This window comes from Delphinus delphis, chromosome 21, assembly GCF_949987515.2.
Source record: "Delphinus delphis chromosome 21, mDelDel1.2, whole genome shotgun sequence".
Taxonomy (NCBI): domain Eukaryota; kingdom Metazoa; phylum Chordata; class Mammalia; order Artiodactyla; family Delphinidae; genus Delphinus; species Delphinus delphis.
The window spans coordinates 4821595-4843381 of NC_082703.1; the positions used below are offsets into that span (position 1 = coordinate 4821595).

Here is a 21787-nt window from a genome sequence, read left to right on the forward strand (position 1 = left end):
TTGAGTTTATATTTATTTTTAAATTATGTTACAAAATATAGTCAATCATCATTATTCAATTATTCCATATCTGCAAATTTGCCTATTTGCTCAGATTTATTTGTTAGCCCCTAAATCAATATTTGTAGCTCTTTTTGGATCATTTGAGTTTACGAACAAATGGCCAAAAATTCATTTGTAACAAGGCTCACACTCCCAGCTGAGGCTGAACAGCTGATATACTCTGCCTTCTTATTGCAGCTCTGCTGCAGAGATGACCAGAAGATGGAGTTGGCACTGTATTGAGGAAGCTTGGGTTCTGAGGCCAGTTGCAGGGTGTCGGAATCTCAGCTATGGTACCTATTGCTGACATGGCCCCAGGCAAGTCACTTTTCACTTCTCCTTTGTAAATTAGGGAAAATAGAATCTTCCAGGATGAGACGTTGCAGGATTTAAGATCGCAATCTCTATGAGATACACACGTATTTCCCTTTGAAATGTTGATTCAGCAATAGCTAATTCAGCGTTTGGGGCTTTATAGAACATAGTTATCACAAGAATTGAATGTATTAGTATGATCTCACTAATATAATAAATATTAAAACTATTTTTTTTAGAGATAAAAGGTCCAGTAGACTTTTTGTGAAATAGAAACTTGGTCAATTATTTTTTTTTCCTGAGTCTGTAATTTAAAAATATGTGTGTATGTATGTTTATGTACCTTACAATGTTTATGTATTGATTGTGACATAATGAAAAAAATAAAATATTAAAACATTTGCTCTTATTCAGACAAAATGGCTATTTAACAAAATAAATATAAACACAAAAATAACTTTATAAATGATATGTATGAACTGATTTGGGCCATGTAGTCCAGAAAGAATAAAATACCCATAAAACACAAAGAATGATTTCTTAATGACAGGAGTTTCTGAGACCTTTGTCCCAGTCTTCTGTGGCACTGTAATTTGTATAAGTGATATTTCAGAACCTACAGTGAGCAAAACAGGTGTGATCGTTCCCCAGCGCACGGCAGCATCCTTATCCTTCTCTTACTTGTCCTCTCCTATCACATCACTCGTGGATCTTCCGAGCCCCAGCGGGCATGCGCGCGCACACATGCACGCACACACACACACACACACGCACGCACACACACACACACACACACACAATCATACTGCGCAGGGTTCCAGGAAGAGGTTCCTCTAGAAGCGGGAGTGTTACTACCCCACCACCGTCCAGAGACCCTCGGGGCTGGCTGACCTCAGCCCTGGGTAGGTGAAGAAGGGCTGCTCCCAGGACCCCATCCAGGCTCCCTCCTCCCCCCACCTCCCTGGAAGACAGGCGCCCCCTCTTGCAGTGCAGGGTCGCGGAGTGAGGGACAACTAACTCAGTCCTGCTCAGAGCCCTCCGACCAGCGGGCCCGCCAAGACCCTGAAACTGGTTGGGCTCGGACCTGACGCCGGACTCTCCCCAGCCTGGCCTGGGCTTCTGCAGCAAGGAGGGCGACGACCCCCGTGCCAAGGGACCCTGCGACGACGGGCCACCCTCCTATCCAGCAGGGTCCTCACTTACGATGGCCCGTGGAGGTCAGCAGGCCCAGCCCTGAGAGGAACAGCAAGAGAGACAGCATTGCGTGGCCAGCTGGCCTCGCCACCGGGGTTGACTGGAAACGGTGCAGCGAGCGCGTGGAGCCCTGCGCTCTAGGCCACGGCGGGGAGGCGCAGGGAGGGAGGGCAGAGCGGGCGGAGGGGCGGGGCAGGGAGGGGCTGGGGGGCTGGCCTGGGGGCGGGGGGTGGGGCGGGTGGAGATGGTGGGGCTGGTGGGGGGAGGGTGAGTGGGGTGAGGGGTGGAAGTGTGGCTACGGCTCCGTGGACCCAGACTCCACCTGTGGCCAGGTGTATGCCCAGAAGCATAGGGGAGACTTCCTCCTGCCCAAGTGTGCTTTATTTTCAAAAATTTGACATTTTAAACGTATTCAGTGGTATCATAGGGTTATAAAACACCTTCTCTTCTGCATGTAACCCACTTGATGATGAAGTTCTTGGCAACATTAATAGTCCACGTCATAACTCTCTGGTACAATGGCTGAATGACTAGTGAAAGAAAAAGAAAATAGAAATTCACAATATCTTTAGTAGCAGGCGGTTTCCTACTTTAACTGTATCTACTGCCAGATTTCTGTTTTAAGTCTCAGATCAAAACACTCACGCAAAGGAACACAGACAGTAAAAAATAAAAAATCAACTATAATAGATTAACTGAAATATTCATTATAGGTAAGTTTGTTTCTTAGAAAACTAAGCAGTCCAAATAAAAAGCTAAACATTAAATGTGTGTATTCATATATGAATATGTATTTATATATGAATATGTATTTATATGTATAAAGGTGTGCATTTTTTAGGTTTTTTTTTACAGCAGGTTTTTATTAGTTATCTGTTTTATACATAGTAGTGTATATATGTCAATCCCAATCTCCCAATTCATCCCTCCCTCCCCTGCCTTCCCCCCTTGGTGTCCATACGTTTGTTCTCTACATCTGTGTCTATTTCTGCCCTGCAAACGGTTCTTCTGTACCATTTTTCTGAATTCCACATATATGCGTTAATATACAATATTTGTTTTTCTTTCTGACTTGCTTCACTCTATGACAGTCTCTAGGTCCATCCACTTCTCTACCAATGAACCAACTTCGTTCCTTTTTGTGGCTAAGTACTATTCCATTGTATATATGTACCACCTCTTGTTTATCCATTCTTCTGTTGATGGGCATTTAGGTTGCTTCCATGACTTGGCTATTGTAAGTAGTGCTGTAATGAACACTGGCGTACATGTGTCTTTTTGAATTGTGGTTTTCTCTGGATATATGCCCAGTAGTGGGATTACTGGGTCATATGGTATTTTTAGTTTTTTAAGGAACCTCCATACTGTTTTCCATAGTGGCCATATCAATTTACAGCCGGGGGAATGTAACACTTGGGGGTGTGGGCCCTCCAAGGACGATGGGGCCCTCCCGAGCCACCTTCCCCCTGCTGTCCCACCAACGGTGCAACAGGGTTCCCTTTTCTCCACACCTTCTCCAGCATTTGTTGTTTGTAGATTTTCTGATGATGCCCATCCTAACTGGTGTGAGGTGATACCTCATTGTAGTTTTGATTTGCATTTCTCTAATAATTAGTAATGTTGAGCAGCTTTTCATGTGCCTCTTGGCCATCTGTATGTCTTCTTTGGAGAAATGACTATTTAGGTCTTCTGCCCATTTTTTAATTGGGTTTTTTTTTTTTTAACATTGAGCTGCATGAGATGTTTATATATTTTGGAGATTAACCCTTTGTCTGTTGATTTGTTTGCAAATATTTTCTCCCATTCTGAGGTTGTCTTTTCATGTTGTTTATAGTTTCCTTTGCTGTGCAAAAGCTTTTAAGTTACATTAGGTCCCATTTGTTTATTTTTGTTTTTATTTGCATTACACTAGGAGGTGGGTCAAAAAGGATCTTGCTGTGATTTATGTCAAAGAGTGTTCTTCCTATGTTTTCCTCTAAGAGTTTTACAGTGTCCGGTCTTACATTTAGGTCTTTAATGCATTTTGAGTTTATTTTTGTGTATGGTGTTAGGGAGTGTTCTAATTTCATTCTTTTACATATAGCTGTCCAGTTTCCCCAGCACACTTATTGAAGAGACTGTCTTTTCTCTGTTGTATATCCTTGCCTCTTTTGTTATAGATTAATTTTTATTATGGTAAAACACACATAACATAAAATTTACCATCCTATTTTTTAGTGTACAGTTTATTGCTATTAAGTATATTCAGTGTTGTACAAACATCACCAGCTACCATCTCCAAAACTCTTCATTTTGAAAAACTGAAACTCTATACCCATTGAACAATAACTCCTCATTCCTTCCTATCCCAAACCCTGGCAACCACCATTTTATTTTCTCTCTCTAGGAATTTGACTACTCCGGGTACCTCATGTTAGTGAACTCATACAGTATTTGTCTTTTGTGACTAGGTTATTTCATGTAACATAATGTCCTCAAGGTTCATTCATCTGCCTTGTAGCATGTGTCAGAATTTCCTGCCTTTTAAAGGCTAGATCATAAATATTCCATTGCATGTTTAAACCACATTTTGCTTTATCCATTCATCTGTTGATGGACACTTGTGTCGCTTCCATCTTTAGCTATTGTGAACAAAGGTGCAATGAACATTGGTGTACAAGTAGCTCTTGGAGAAACTGCTTTTGGCTATATACCCAGAATATTACAAATAAAAAGGCAACCAAAAAATGGGAGAATTTGCAAATCATATACCTGATAAGAGATGAATATACAGAATATGTAGAGAACTCCTAAAATTCAACAACAACAAAACCCCAAACAATCTGATTCAAAAATGGCCAAAGGACTTGAATAGACATTTCTCCAAAGAAGATATATGAATGGAATATAAGCACATGAAAAGATGCTCATTAATCATTACGACAATGCAAATAAAAACCATGATAAGCTACAACCTCATACCCATTAAGATGTCAGAAAGCATATATATATATGCATAGTTATATATATGATATATATAGTTACATACATAAAACTTCTCTATAAATGAATATTTAGGTTATATATATATGTATGTATATCTAAGTATATATATTTGAAATATATTCCTTCTGGAAGCCCAAGTAATTTGTGTTGTATTCCTGGCTTCAACCCAAATGTGTATTCACCATAACTATGATATTTCCTCTTGGTCTTGCAGAAAGTGATTAAATGGAAGTTCTTAGGTGTGTGGTCTGTGAGTTTGTGTTATGGTCCACTCTAAGAAAAGTTAGTCTTCTACTAAGTCTCCCATGTCTAGCCCTCTGCCTGCACAATTTTTAGTGTGAGTTAAAAGCAACAACAGCAAAAAGTCTTTTTCAAACCTTGCCAAATATTAATACATTTTAATGCAGTTTAACTTCATTATGAAGGCAGAGAAAACCAATCTTCATGAAGCATTATTTTCTTTCCATTCTGCTTTCTAAGAGACAAACTTCAATGTAAAAGAGGATTTTAAAGGAATTTATACCTTTATTTATTTACTTAATCTGTGGCATGTGAAAAAGATAACTCACATCTTTCCTTTAGGCAAACTTATTTGCAAATATGAATTAAAGAGAAAATCACATTCTAATGTTTGAAACTTGGAAAAAGATACATTACAGAAAAAAAATCATTATCCTATAAATAAGCAGACTTGCACTGTAAAATTGACCATGAAAATAAAAAACATCTTATTTCCTTCATTCAAAATTAGACCTACATATATATTGGTCAGTTGGTTTTCAACAAAGGTGCAAAGGCATTTTGATGAAGATACGATAGTTCTTTCAACAAATGGTGCTGGACCATTTGGCATACATATGCAAAAATACAAACCTTATCACATACTTCACACCTTACTCTAAATTTACTTCAAATTTTACACAAAAATTATCTTAAAATGGATCATAGATCTAAATGTGAAATGCAAAGCTATAAATCTTCAAGAAGAAAGCACAGGAGAAAATCTGAGTGACCTTGGGTTTGGTGGTGAGTTTTTAAATATAACAACAAAAGCATAATCCAAGAAGGAAAATAATGATAAAATTTAAAACTTTTCCTCAGCAAAAGACACTGTAGTTAGAATGAAAATATGACACATAGCTGAAGAAAACATTTGCAATTTTTATATCTGATAAAGGCCTTATCTGCAGGATATATAAAGACAGGTGTGTGTATGTATGTGTTGTACACATATATTGAATTTATATATCCATCTATTGTGAGGATCTAGATGCAATGGAATACAAGAAGCAAGGAGCACACCTAGCATCTAGATTTGTTTCTAATATTGTTCTCCAATAAAAGAAACCAAGAATCCTTGTAGAAATGCCTGCTTCTAGGCCTGTGGCCAGGAATATACAAGATGATTCTGGAACATCTTATAGAACCCAAAAGTGAAGAGCTGCTCAAAAAACAAAAACATATGGGGTACATTTAGTTGCTTCCTTTTATAGATTTTAGTATAAAAAGGGAGAAAAATAATCTTACAGGTGTTTTCATGTTTTCCGGAAATACCTGACAAACACTACTTCCTCCAGGTAATCAAGGTTGATATTAAGTTATCAGTTGGTAGTATTTGCCTTTGATATCGATGTGATGAGAACGACGTTCCACCTCTGTGATCTTCCTACCTAAACCCCATAGCCCCAGCCTAATGCATGATGGAAATAAATATATGGCTACAAGATGATTTTTTCCATCTGATGAAAATTATGTTTTCAGTGACTCCAGTATATACACTTATAGAATAAACAAAGATGGAGGGCCGAATGGTGCGCATCCCAGGCCTGCTGGGAGAGTTTATAAACGAACAGTCATTAACGCTGGGTGCAGCAGAAATTTTTGGATGTGAAGATGTATTGAGCATGTACTTTACTCACGTTCCCTCTACGATATTACCTGTCAGGACTTTCTTTGAATTCTCTTTTTCTCTTTTCCTCTGTAAAGGCTCGTGATAGGCCAATTAAGTCACTTCCTCTTTCAGGGAATATGATCCATCACTTCCCTGAACGATATGCATGTAATGTGTGTGCAATTGAGCGTGTCTTCATAAAATGGACTAGTAATGATAGCTTTCAAAGAAAATGTAACTTTGAAGCTGAAATCCTCATTCGCGATGTTACATTTTGGGATTAATATGAGGGTTTCTTACCTTCAATGAGTTAAATGTTAGGTCATCAGAAGAGAAGATGCACAAATGTAAGAAAATAGTCTGCACAGATGTGTAAGAAACAGTATCTGATTTCAAAGGAATTCTGTAGAGATTTTTTAACAGTATTTGAGACTACTAAAGAGATAGAAATATTATGAGGTTCAAGGGTTTATTAGTGACATGTTTAACACAAATTCTAAATTGGAAAAAAAAAGGTTTCCCCAAAGGAAACAAAGACTCATACTTAATTTAGATCCAACTAGAAAGGAACTTAAAATGATACACCAAATATATTCTTCTCTGACATATTAAGTCCCTAGTACAGTGTGGAATATTCATCAGGAGAACAGTTTTGGAGCAGTCAAAATTTTGACTTGCCTTAATATACTAACAATGAACTACTGGGAAAACAAAATGGTTAAAATGCCATTTACCTTAGATTTAACATAGCACATATTTAATAATAAATGTAACAAATGTTATGCAATTATGAATTTATGACACTGGTTAATGACCAGCACAATTTAAAATAATAAATTATTTGTAAAATCATATTTACCCCTCATATTCTGCACTCTCTTTGTTGCATGATTTTCTTATTTCATTTCGCTTCATGATCATAATGGTGAAAATTATGAAAAAGGGCAGAACAATGTAGAAACTCAAAATAAGCCAGTTCTGATGTGCATTGTAGCCTTTTTTAGTAAAAATTGTAACTAGAAATGAAACATAGAACATTTGAATAAATTTGTATTTATTTCACTTTAATCATATGTGTACATATAAAATCATATACCTAATCGAAAGTTTAATACCTTGCAAACTCTTATAGGAGAAAACAAAAGGACATTTAAGCTCATAGCCAAAACTTCAATGGTACATTTTTCATAGATTTACTAGTCATCTTTTATGCATATTTGTTTAATTATTACGATACTGTATACATATTTTGAGGTCTGCTTATTACGTGCTGCTTATTTATGGCATCATATTTTAAAAGGTGATATATTAATAGGGCTTAAGTTAAAAATTTAGCAAAATACTGGGAAAAACCGCCATCCCCCTCCCTCGCCAAGTCACATAGCTTCTCTCCTTGGAGGAAACCATTTTGAAATGACTCATGTTTCTCCATCTAGTATTTATATTTTATACGTATGAATAAAATCCATATCTATACCTATCCTGGTATCTGTATCTACCTATACGTAAAGTGTGTGTTGTGTGTATTTTTCCCCTCTCGTTGACGTTCAACGACATATTTATGCCCTTTCGTTATTTCTTACACCTAAAAACTTGAAGTATTACGCAATTCAGAAAAGTACACAGTAAATAAATATGTTAACAAAGAATTAGAAAAATCATCCAGATCTCAAAACATACCCTGTTAGACTCCCCAAAGCATCCTCCGGACATTTTCTAATCATCATTCCTCTCCAAAGGTTACATGTGTATTGATCTCTTCCATTATTATTTATTTAGTAAATTTTTTACTGAACTATAACATAATAACAGAAATGCATGCATGCCGTAATTTTACAGCTCAAAGATTTGACAACAAAATAGTGTGACTTTTGTCTTAGATGTCATTTAAATTTTGCTGTTTTAACAGCTTTACTGAGTTATTTTAGACACATAATACATGCACCTATTTGAGATGTACAATTTTACAGGTTTTATTATATGTATATATCTATAAAACCACCACATCAGTCAAAAGACAGTTGACCCTTAAACAATGCAGGGGTCAGGGGAATCCACTCTGAGCAGTCTAAATCCATGTTTAACTTTAGCGTTGGTCCTGCATATTCTAGGTCCCTTCTTAGCCCAGGTTCCACCATATTCGCAGTTGCCCTTCCGTGGATTCAATCAACCTCAGATGCTGTAGTACTGTAGTATTTATTGAAAAAAATCTGTGTATGAGTGGATCCGTGCAGTTCAAATCCACGTACTCCCAGGCTCAACTGTCGTGAATATATCCATCATCCACAAAAGTTTCTACCTGCCTATATATGGTGCTGCCGTGATGCCACTCCCCCAAACAAGCAACCACTGATTTGATCTGCATTCTCTCCCTATCAATTAGTTTGTGTGTTCTACAATTTAATACAGAGTCAGACAGTCTGTATTCATTTTAGTCTTGCTTCTTTCACACAGCGTAAATGTTGACATCCATCCATGTTGGTACTTTTAACAATAGCTTGTTCTTTTTTACTGTTCAATATATGCTATTGTTTGGATATACCACACGTCCTTGATCCATCACCTGTTGATTTGTATTTGGGTTGTTTCCAAATTTTATCTATTACATCTAAAGCTGTTATGAACATTTGTATACAAAGTTTGGTATGGGAGAAGGCATTCTATTCTCTTGGGTAAATAAAATAGTAAAGTGACTAGATTACATGGTAGGTAAAAGTTTACCATTTTAAGAAGCTGAAACTGTACAATTTTACACTTCAACAGTAGTGTATGAGACACTACCCTCACATATTGGTAAAACTTCATGTGGTTAGTCCTTTAAATTTAAATGAAATTTAAAGGAATGTTATGGTGTCTAATTGTGACTTTAATTTGCATTTCCTTGATGAACAATGATGTTGGGCATCTTTACTTGTGCTTATTTGCCAATCCATATATCTTCTTTGGTAAAGTGTCTGTTTAAGTGTTTTGCCCATTTTTAGAAGGCTGTTGGTTTTTCATTATTAAGTTTCAAAGATTATATATTCTGAATATAAAATCTGTACATATTCTGAATATAAATACTTTATTAGGTATACACCTAACAGTGACTTTTAATTTTGGTGATGTCCAAGTTTTCACCTTTTCTCCTTGGATTGTGCTTTTGGTGTCATATGTAAAAAAAATCCTTATTTAATCCAAAGTCACTAAGGTTTTCTCATATATTTTCTTCTTGAAGTTTTATACATTTAGGCTTCACTTGTTTCTTTTTTTTTTTGCGGTACGCGGGCCTCTCACTGTTGTGGCCTCTCCCATTGCGCAGCACAGGCTCCGAACGCGCAGGCTAAGCGGCCGTGGCTCACGGGCCCAGCCACTCCGCGGCATGTGGGATCTTCCCGGACCGGGGCACGAACCCGAGTCCCCTGAATCAGCAGGCGGACTCTCAACCACTGCACCTCCCAGGGAAGCTCTAGGCTTCACATTTTGATCTGTGATCCACTTTGAGTGAATTTTTGTATATGATTTCAGATCATGTACAAAATGTACAAAATTCCCTTTTTTTTTTTTTTTTTTTTTTTACATGTGGGTATGTAATGGTTCCAGCACCTTTTGTTGAAAAGACTACCCTTTATTCACTGAGTTGCTTTGCACTTTTACGGAAAATCAGTTTTCCATGTATCTGTGGGTCTATTTCCAGTTCTTTATTCTGTTCCATTGATCTACACGTCTATGTTAATATCAGTGCTACACTGTGTTGATTATTGTAGCTTTATAGAAAGTTTTGAAATTGGGTGGTATACTTTCTTCAACATCACTCTTTTCAAAGTTATTTGGACAACTCTAGGTCCTTTGAAATTCTATATAAAGCTTATAGCCAGCTTGTCACTTTCTGCAAATGAACCAGCTGGATGATTCTTACAGGGATTTTCTTGAATGTATAGATAAATTTGCAGAGAACCGTCCATTTAACAATAGTCTTCCAATCTATGAACATCATTGTCTCTCCATTTATATAAATTTTCTATAATTTACATCAGCAATGGTTTGAAATTTTCAGTGTACAAATCATGTAATTTTTCACTAAATTTATTTCTAGGTATTTTACTTTTTATGCTGTGGTGAATAAAATTGGTTTCTTAATGTCACTGTTGGATTGTCTCCTCTTAGTTTATAGGAATACAATTGCTTTTTGTACATTGATCTCATATTCTTCAACCTTACTAAATTTTTTGTGGATTCCGTAGGATTTTCTGCATATAGGATCATATTATCTATACATAAAGACTGATTTTCTTTTCAATCTGTATGCTTTTTGAGCTTTTTTTTTTTTTTTGGTCTTTTTATACTGACTAGACTCTGATATAATACTGAGCGGAAATAACCTGCAACCCCAGGTGAATGCATAGGCAGCCAGCTTGCCCCCTCTCCTGCCAGTCACAGCTGTTTGTAGGCACAGTCAGGTCCTGCCTTCTGTCACTGGCCAAGACCACCATGGCTGCCTGTTTGTTGGTAGCCCCTCCATCCGTGCACTGGCATGCTCCCAGCCTGATTCCTGTCACTGGCTTCTACTGCAGTGTGCATGCCAGTGAGGAGAGCGTCCAGCCACAGGAGAGCACACTGACATCCATGGACCCTGCAGCTGTTATCAGATCCAGATCAGGCTCAGCCTCTGTCATTGGCCAGTACCCATGCCCACCTGTAACTAGCCCCGCCCCCCAGCTATGCACCTGCACACCCCCAGCCAGACCCCCATCACTGACCTCCACAGCAGTGCACTCTTTCCAGGGGCTAAGAGTACAGCCACAGGAGAGGAGCATACTGTAGCTGTTGGTTGGATCCAGATCAGGCTCTGCCTTCTGACACTGGTTGGCATCACTGTGCCTACCTGTAGTTAGCCCATCGGTGTGCACCCCAAGCCTGACCACCCCCATCACTGGTCTCCCTGCAGCATGCATACCCCAAGGTAGAGCTTGAAGCAGTAGGAAAGCACACTGACACTCAGGAACACTGCAGTGGCCAGTGAGCCTATAGTTGGTTCCAGCCCATCGCTTCAAGCATGTCTGCACCTGACCTCTGCCACCACACGGGCACCTGCAGTTGGGCCCCATGGCCAAGTGTGTGCATGCCACTATCTCCAGCCACCACTGCTGCCTGGCCTTGTCCTTAGCTACTGATCCTGGAGGTCCTGCTTTGAGCCCAACAGTCCTTGCAGCCACTATGGACCCACGAAGTGCTCACAAGGACCACACAGTTGATAATATGGACCTCAGTGGCCTGAGCCGAAGAGACATTACATCCCTTTGGGCCTGGTACCACCAGGTGCTCCTGCATTTGGCGCCCTGCACCAGTTGTCCCAGGGCCACAGCACGATCAAGTATGCCTCCATCCACAGGTGAAAGGCTTCCCTTAGGAAATCATTTACAAAGTCTGGAAGGGGTGACTGTATCTCCAAATGTATGGACACCTACGCAAGGCTGCAGGAATCATGAAAAATCAGGGAAAGAGGTCTCCACCAAAGGAATACAGGACATTTACCGTGACTGGCCCCAAAGGAATGGAGATCTAGGTATTGCTCAACAAAGAATTCAACGTAATCGTTCTAGAGATGCTCAGAGAATTACAAGAGAGCCCAGATAAGCACTTTAACATTGCTCATTTTTAAACTGGGTTGTTAATTTTCATACTGTTGAGTTTCAAGAGTGCTTGGTATATTTTGAATACCAGTCCTATATCAGATATATGTTTTGCAAAGATGTTCTCCCAGTTTCTGGCTTGTTTTTTTCATTCTCTGACTCTCTGTACAGAACAGAACTTTTACGTTTTAATCAAGTGCAAGTTACCAATTTTTTCTTTTATGGATCATCTTCATGCTGCTGTATCTGAAATGTCATTCTCTAAGGGCACTTAGATTTTCTTCTGTTATCTTCTAGGAGATGCATACTTTTGTATTTTGTATTAGGACTGTGATCCTAATATTTGAAAGTTATGAGGTCTGTGCCTAGAATAATTCTTCTGCTTATGGATGTCCAGGTGTCCCAGCAAAATTATACAAACACAAAAATAATTTTATAAATGGATATGTATGAATTGATTTGGGCCATGTAGTCCAGTAAGAATAAAATACCCATAAAATACAACTTGCATTATCTTCTATTTGTTTTTTTGGTTTAATTGCCGTGACTACGACTTCCAATACTATGTTGAATAAAAGTGGTGGGCGTGGACATCCTTGTCTTGTTCCTGTTCTTAGAGGAAAAGCTTTCAGCTTTTAACCATTGAGTATGATGGTAGCTTTGGGTTTTCCATATATGGGTTCTACTATGTTGAGGTATAGCCCCTCTATACCCACTTTGTTGAGAGTTTTTATCATAAATGGATGTTGAATCAATGAACAGCCACTTGCTGTTCGTGGAAAAAAGAGAAAGTATAAACCTGTACTTCATCACTCAAAATGTGATTTACTGTTATTTCCTAATAAATGTGTATACTTATATTTTGTCATATGTTTTTGTCTAAATTTCATTCAGAATAAACACTTTATCCTACAATTGTTTTTTAATAACCTACAAAGTTTTTAATAGCACGGGATGCAAACAACTTACATAGTGTTCATTCGTCCATATTTGAATTTGTTTTGCATTCATGCCATGACATTTATTGAAACTTAAGAGTACCATATTCTATCTTAGTAACTGAGATGATCAAAACTGGGTTTCTCTGAGGAAACCACGTTACAAATACTATTTAACACTGATTTAATGAAAGCTGCTATTCAAGGTAACTCTATTAATTACTCAGGAGATCATGAAAGATTTGACTCGGCAGTATATTTCTTTAATTATTTCATAAAGCATTCTATTTTTTTTTAAAGTTTAATTTCTACTCACCAGATTTATGATCATTTCCATCATCAATACTTCCTCCCGGTGAACCAATTTGTAATTCACAATCTGGAGGCCTATACCCAGGAAAGCAATGACAATTGCCTAAATTATTACATATCTGAAACAGAAAAACATATAATCACTATAAATCATGGTAGTCTTTATATGTCATATAGAAATACATTCAAAAGAACAAAATCACTGTTTTTCTGAGTTTATTAAGACTACATAATGTGAGAAATAGGTTAGAAAGGGCTTCCCTGGTGGCGCAGTGGTTGAGAGTCCGCCTGCCGATGCAGGGGACACGGGTTCGTGCCCCGGTCCGGGAAGATCCCACATGCCGCGGAGCGGCTGGGCCCGTGAGCCATGGCCGCTGAGCCTGCGCGTCCGGAGCCTGTGCTCCGCAACGGGAGAGGCCACAACAGTGAGAGGCCCGCGTAAAAAAAAAAAAGAAATAGGTTAGAAAAAGTAGTGAAAAATTTGGCAGTATACTAACAGTTGATGCCAGAATCACTAGCCTGCCCGATAGTATGTTCCTGGCCTTTAATTTTCTTCTTTTTTTTTTTTTTTTTGCGGTACGCGGGCCTCTCACTGTTGTGGCCTCTCCCGTTGTGGAGCACAGGCTCCGGACGCGCAGGCCCAGCGGCCATGGCTCACAGGCCCAGCCGCTCCGCGGCATGTGGGATCCTCCCGGACCGGGGCACGAACCCGTGTCCCCTGCATCGGCAGGTGGACTCCCAACCACTGCCACCAGGGAAGCCCCTGGCCTTTAATTTATACACAAAAATATCGTGATCGAATTGCCATCAATTGACTTGGCCACTGTAATTTATTATCTTAGCCCTTTCTTTCAAAACTTAATACTGTTGATCAACCATTTGTATTTCATTTTTATGTGAAAAATTTTCCAATATAAGAAAAGAAAAACATAGATGCCAAAAATAATTAAAAACGATAGAAAAAAAACTTTATGATAAGTTTGAATTGCTAGCAGTTTATATTCAGTGCAGTTTCCATGTTATTTATGCTTTTACATTTCAATAGCTTAGTGTCAATTTTCATTTTTGAGTAAAATTTTGTAAAATTCAAACAATTAAAATGCACAGAACTAAATGTGTCTTCACCCACTAATTAAGTCCCTCTCCACTGCTAAGCATATTCTGTGTTATGTATATTCACAGATAAACATGTACATCCACACCCACAAACACACATTAACACTCATTCCCAGGTTTTTGCCAAACAAATATCACTAATGTTATGTTATGAACGTATTCCCATACCTGAAGGTATAAATATAGGACTGGCACATTTAAAAAATAGATGTAATATTCAAAGATATGGATATTTCCTATAATTCTGCTACAGATATTGTGTCCTGCTCATGTACACTGACAGCGCTAAATTGTTGTGTTTAACGATTATTGAAATTTTAAATCTCTTTTCCCTACATATCAAAAGGGATTTCAATAAAATGAGTTTGAATTATAATCTTGAATTCCATAAAGTGTTCTTCTATTGTACATATCAATACCTCTGTTTTTTGATATTTAGTGCACAGGTGATAAATATTTTAATATAAAGTTTTGAAATTAGGACTACAGTATCGTTTATTTATTATCTCAAACCTAATCCAAAATTTTTCCCCTGTCCTGAATTAATTTACAATTATCTAAGCAACATAAAGCAACAGAGGTTACCATCATTGCATTTTGACTAACTTAATGAAAGAAAAAGATGGCCAGCTAGAGCAGAAGCAATAACCAAATAAATATTATTAAATTTTATATTATTAAATTTTATTAAATGAAGAATGACATGCTATTTCAGACTGGATGTGTAATTTGACTTCCTAGTAGAAAAAATGAAATGAAAAACACATACCTTAGACACTTGTCAGCAACATTTCTAAGCTCAGAAAACAAAGAAAAGTAATCTCACAACATTCGGCACAAGGTAAAAGGAATTAAACTAGCATCACGTTTCTCTCTGGCAGGACTGAAAGCAATAGGACAGTCCAACAGAGCTTACAAAGTTTTGGGAGAATGGAATTAAAATTTAATAGCTCTGTGACAACAGAGGGATTTTTAATGCGGAAAGGCAACATTTTTCCATTGTTGATACATGGGACCTCCTCTAAATGAATACCTCCCATATACATTTTTCTTTACTTTTTGAAAAAAGTGGTATTCCAGTACCCTACTCCTCCCATTAAAGTAGACGGACAATGTCATGTTAGAAAGAACATTTATCTAGAATATCAAATCTAAATAGATTATAATTTCCCTGTAACATAAATTTTAGAAAAAATTAACATAATGCATAGAATATCTCAGGAACATCAAAGTCAAAGTAGCTACATTTTGGATGCGTTGTTTTCTTTTTTTCTAAAACTTTGTATTGTAAAATAAGATGTACAAAAACCTGGTCTTACTGTTGTGCTCATTTCATAATGTATAAAAATATCAAATCACTGTGCTGTACTCCTGAAACTAATATATACCTGAAACTAATATAATATTGCATGTTAATTATTACTAAATAAAATGTATCAATAATCTATAACTTTGGTTTGAGATTTTATAAAAAATATTAAGGCTGAAGGCTTACAAACAGATAATTGAACAAAGGAAACCAAAAGATCAGACCAATAATTATAAGTATAGAAAATAAAAGACAAAACATGAAAATGTAGCTATCCTTTTTGTTTACAGCTCATAGAAAGTTAAAGACAATGCAGCAGCACTTTATATCTTCTAAAACCAATCAATTAAAAATTATAAAATTGAATACTGATAAATTTGGTTAATTTGGGATCATTCATATAATGTTGACTAAATCATACACTAATTTTCTTTTAGGAAAATAGTAACACAAAGAGACCCAAATTATACATTTTAAGAAGTAAAAATTAAATATAAAAGTAACTACAAGTCTGTATTACCAGATTAAAACAGATAAGCAATTGAGAAGAAATAAAATACTTTTTGCAGGAGGATATATTTTCTATCAGAAACCTCTTCATAAGAACATCAGAAATTCTCTAATATGTTTTTTAAGTATACCTTCTGTAAAATATTATATAGCCATAAGTTTACGCGGGCCTCTCACTGTTGTGGCCTCTCCCGTTGCGGAGCACAGGCTCTGGACGCGCAGGCTCAGCGGCCACAGCTCACGGGCCCAGCCGCTCTGCGGCATGTGGGATCTTCCCGGACCGGGGCACGAACCCGTGTCCCCTGCATCGGCAGGCGGACTCTCAACCACTGCGCCACCAGGGAAGCCCAGCCATAAGTTTTAATTATGCAGAGTATGAGGGAGAACAAATATGTTCACAATATAAGTAAAATATGCATTTATTTGCATGAGAAAATAATAAGTGTTTTTTATTTGAACATGTTACCAATTCATAAGTTGTGAGTGCTTACAATAAATTCAGTACACACATAGTACAATTCACTTAATAGTTTGGATTGGTTAGAAATCAGCTGATTTTCTTTATATTAGTTAGCTATTCTTAGGCCGGGTCTGTTTAAAAGCGACCTAGGTTTTCAATTCTCCCAAACAGTATAGATTTTGACTTTGAAATACCCACAAAAATAACATGAAATTTAGAACTACGAAAACAAAAGTAACTTACCCCATTTCCTCTGCATTTTGTAGTGGCATTACAATTATACCCCATTAAAGGAACTTCTTTGCAGGTTTTATTTATACAATACTAAAACAGAACAAACAATACTTCATAATTATTCACAAATTTGATGTGAAGAAAGAATTAACTATTTGCTATATACGTACAAAAGATGCTCTTGTTGAGACTTTTTATTATGTATTACTTTGATATTGGTACAAAGATTCTGGCATTCCAATACAAAAATAAACAATAATAACTTTAAGAAACACCCCCTGAGAGTGCTTGCCTTAACATAGTTTATGTAATAATGTCATATAATTTTGGTTTTGATACTTACAATTGGGAATTGAATTGAGAATCACCATCAGGGGAGTTAATGTTCTGTTATGAATAATTGGTTAGATTAATATTAATGATTTGTCCCCTCAAAAACTGAAACTGGAACATAATTTATTAATTTAGTTTGGGTTTTAAATATAAATTAATATTTTGGATTATAAATTATCATGAATCCCTGTTATAATATTGATCTGAATAATCCAGCAAGAGAAATATTTTAACTTAATTTGGATCCACTGCAAAACCCTTCTTACGTCAAAGTGGGTAATCCAGTGGTAAATTACTCACTTTTTCCCTCATTTACCTTTTTCTGTTTTTTAAACTAGGCTCCTAGCTTATGTTCTTTTGACTTCTTTAAAAATATCAGCATAGGGCTTCCCTGGTGGCGCAGTGGTTGAGAGTCCGCCTGCCGATGCAGGGGACACGGGTTCGTGCCCCGGTCCGGGAAGATCCCACATGCCGCGGAGCAGCTGGGCCCGTGAGCCATGGCCGCTAAGCCTGCGCGTCCGGAGCCTGTGCTCCGCAACGGGAGAGGCCACAACAGTGAGAGGCCCGCGTACCGCAAAAAAAAAATATATATATATCAGCATAACATATGATGAAATTATTGAAAAGAAGAATATATCAAATAAGAATGAAAATTAGCATTTTGCAATTATTTTCTGAAAATTTACACAGAGCCAATGAGTAAAATGACATTGCGTATGCCAGTCTACTTTTGCCCTTTCTCTTCAATATAATACTGGAAGTTCTAGCCAGAGCAATGAGGCAAGAAAAAAATGAAAGGCATACACATTGTAAAGGAAGAAGTAAAATTATCTCTTTGCAGATGATGTGATCTTATATGTCAACTCTAAAAGCTCCACATACACAAAATGCCTGTTAGAACTAATCAAGGATTCATTAAAGCTGCAGGATAAAATATTAACATACAAAAAGCAAATACATTTCTTTAACAATGAACATTCTAAAAGGGAAATTAAGAAAACAATTCAGTATAGAATAGCATCCACTATTATTAGACAACTAAACTTAACCAAGGAGCATACACTGAAAACTAAAAAGAAATACTGAAAAAATTTTTAAAAAGAACAACAGAAAAATAGAAAGCTATCCTGTGTTCATGGACTGGAAGATGTAATATTGTTAAGATATCAATACTATCCAAAGCATCTATAAATTCAATGCAGTCTATCAAAATTCCAAAGACATATTTTTTTCATAAATAAAAAGCCCATCCTAAAATGCACATAGAATCCCAAGAGACTCTATATCAAGGGTCCCCAACCCCCAGCCTGTGGACCGGCACTGGTCCCTGGCCTGTTAGGAAACGGGCTGCACAGCAGGAGGTGAGCAGCAGGCGAGCTAATGAAGCTTCATCTGCTGCTCCCCATCGTTTGAACTACAGCCTGAACCATCGCTCACATTACCGCCTGAACCATCCCCCCCATCGCTTGCATTACCTCCTGAACCATCCCCCTACTGCACCCCCCCATCTGTGGAAAAATTGTTTTCCATGAAACCAGTCCCTGGTGCCAAAAAGGTTGGGGACCACTGCTCTATATAACCAAAACAGTGTTATAAAACAACAACGTTGGAGGACTCACACTTCCTGATTTCAAAACTTACTACAAAGCTACACCAATGATAACCACGTGTTTCCGGCATAAATTCAGACAAATTGACTAATGGAATAGATTATTTATGGTCAAGTGAATGTACTTAATGCCACTGAATTGTAAACTTGAAAATGGTTAAAACTGTAAATTTTGTATAATGTATATTTTATCATATTTAAAGAGTTAAAAAAAAAAAACTTGCACAGAGGCGTTTGGCACTCTTAAATCTCCTAGATAGTCATGATCAAAGTCTCTGGCAATTTTGAAACATTTTCCAAAATTCTCCACCTAATTTTTTTTTTTTTTTTTTTTTTTTGCGGTACATGGGCCTCTCACCGTTGTGGCCTCTCCCGTTGCGGAGCACAGGCCCCGGACGCGCAGGCTCAGCGGCCATGGCTCACGGGCCCAGCCGCCCCGCAGCATGTGGGATCTTCCCGGACCGGGGCACGAACCCGTGTCCCCTGCATCGGCAGGTGGACTCTCAACCACTGCGCCACCAGGGAAGCCCCTCCACCTAAATTTAATCATTTGTGCTTCCTCATTCCTATCAAGCTACACCAGCTAACACAGAATAAGGGAAAATGTACTATCTTTACAAACGCTAGTTTTTCTTATGAATCTAGACTTCTCAAATACCATTAATGTATTTCCACATACTGTTTTTTAGATGATCTGGATGAAATAGAACTATATTCCCGAAAAAGAAAAATCACATGGTTATATCAATTAACACAGAAAAAGTATTTGACAAAATTCAACACCTATTTATAATGAAAAAAATCTGAGTGAACAAGGAGTAGAAGGGAACTTTCTCAACTTTCTTAAATGTCATATTTAAACCTACAGCTAATAAAGTGGCTGATGGTAAATGACTGGAAGTTTTCCCCTAAGATCAGGAAGAAAGCAAGGGTGTCCACTCTCAAGGCTCTTATTTAACATAGTACATGAAGCTCTAGCCAGTGCAATAAGCAAGGAAAAACATATATGTGTGTAGACCATAAAAGAAAAAAAAAACTGTCTTTATTTGAAAATGAAGTGATTGTCTACAAAATTCTAAGGACTCTACCCCCAAAAAAGTTCTAGAACTAATAAAATAATGCAGCAAGGTTTGGGGTACAAGTTCAACACATAAAAATTACATTTCTATAAACATGTGAAAGGTGAAATTAAAAACACAATATCACTTATACTTACTCCAAAGTGAATAAAGTGCTGAGATACAAGTCTAACAAAAGATGCACAACACCTGTATCTTGAAAATTATAAAATGCTGATGAAAGAAATCAATGAGCACTTAAATAATTGAAGAGGCTTAGCATATTCAAGGATTGGAAGATTAAATGTAGTAAAGATATTCGTCCTTCCCAAATTAAACTATAGCTTTAACACAATTCTTACTAAATTTCTGAAAAGTTTTTTGTTGTCTCATATAAGTTTATTTTACAATCTATATGGAAAAGTGCAGGGCTAAACTAGAATAGCTAAAACTATATTTTAAAAGAAAAATAAAATGAGAAGAATCACTCTGCTTGTTATTAAAGCTTACTGAATTGCTAAAGTAATCAAGAGAATATGATACTGGTGGATGGACAGACATGCAGATTAATTTAACAATCTAGGCAACCCAAAAATAGACCCACAAAAATATACCCAATTTATTTTTGACCAAAGTACAAAAAAAATGAACCTCAACCTAAACCTCACACGTTATAAAATAAACTTAAAATTAAACAAAGACTTAAATGTAAAGCACAATATTATACATTTTTAGAAAAAAACCTGGGAGAGTATCTTCATGACCTATGTTTAGATGAAGGGTTTTTAGACTTGACACAAAAAGCATGCTCTATGAAAGGAAAAACTGATAAATTGACATCATGAAAATCAAAAGCTTTTGCTCTGTTAAAGTCTGTGAAGAGGGTACAAAAAAAGCTATAGGAGAAAATATTTGCTTTTCCATATGAGTTTCTCCATCACGTACCTTGCTTCAGCAAAGCAAGCAATCTGAGAAGGCAGGAGAAAGACAGAGAGAGAGAATGCAAAACAGAAGCCACTGTCTTTTTAAAATTAATCTTGTAAGTGACATTCCATAACCCTGCCATATTATCTTTCTCAGAAGCCAGTCACTGTATCCAGAGCACACACAAGGGAAGAGGATTACACTGAGGTGTGAATACCAGGAAGTGGGAGCACTGGAGCATTTTAGAAGCTGTCGACCACAAGAAGCAAGTTTCCAAGGGAATAAAATTGCTGAACACAGATATAAGAACTAGCTAATTTAGTAACCATTTTAACGTTTTGTTTTATTTTTAATCCAGCAAGTAAGTACTAAATGCCATTTACATGAAACACACTGATTTACAACTGCTGCCTTATGTTTTCTGAAACGTGGGCACTCATACTTCCAGACTGACTCACTATGCCTCTGAACCATTTGTGTTCTCCCTTTATTGTTTGACTACATGAATGTATGAGCATCAGCTTGTACATCACTGTAACTGTGGTCTCCCAGTACAGACTTCTTGTTTGGTTCTCCCAAATTCCTCAACACTTATATTTTGACCATACACGTAAGCAGAAGAAATATGAAAGCTCGATTATGTTCCTTTGTGACGCAGGAAAAATTAAAACCTCAAAATTAGAATTTTATGATTTAAAACCATCAGAATTCAAAGACCTAAAGAAAATCACCTGTCAGTTAGTGGAATCTTGTGCTTAAAAACACATCTTCTCACATTAGGACTGATGACAGATTAACCCAAAAATCAACGTGATTGGATAACTGAGGCTTAGTTTAATTATCTTTTCAATATCACTTGGGAAATAAGTGGCAGCACCAGGTTCAAATCCACTTTGTATGATTGTGATAGTCATCATGGAATATAGTGTCTGATAATTACATAAT

At 37.1% G+C, this 21787-nt stretch overlaps 1 protein-coding gene across 1 annotated transcript in view; it reads right to left on the bottom strand.

Annotated features, from left to right (window-relative positions):
• Nucleotides 1-1977: 1977 nt before the first annotated feature.
• The window catches only part of LOC132417754 (disintegrin and metalloproteinase domain-containing protein 18), a 77464-nt gene continuing 57654 nt past the window's right edge, over nt 1978-21787 (bottom strand). The window contains exons 17-20 of the mRNA XM_060001532.1: nt 16928-17008; nt 13294-13408; nt 7287-7443; nt 1978-2081 (exon numbers count right to left, since the gene is read on the bottom strand). Coding sequence (XP_059857515.1) covers nt 2039-2081; nt 7287-7443; nt 13294-13408; nt 16928-17008 — 396 coding nt within the window. The 3' untranslated portion in view covers nt 1978-2038. The remainder of the gene's footprint in view (nt 2082-7286; nt 7444-13293; nt 13409-16927; nt 17009-21787) is intronic.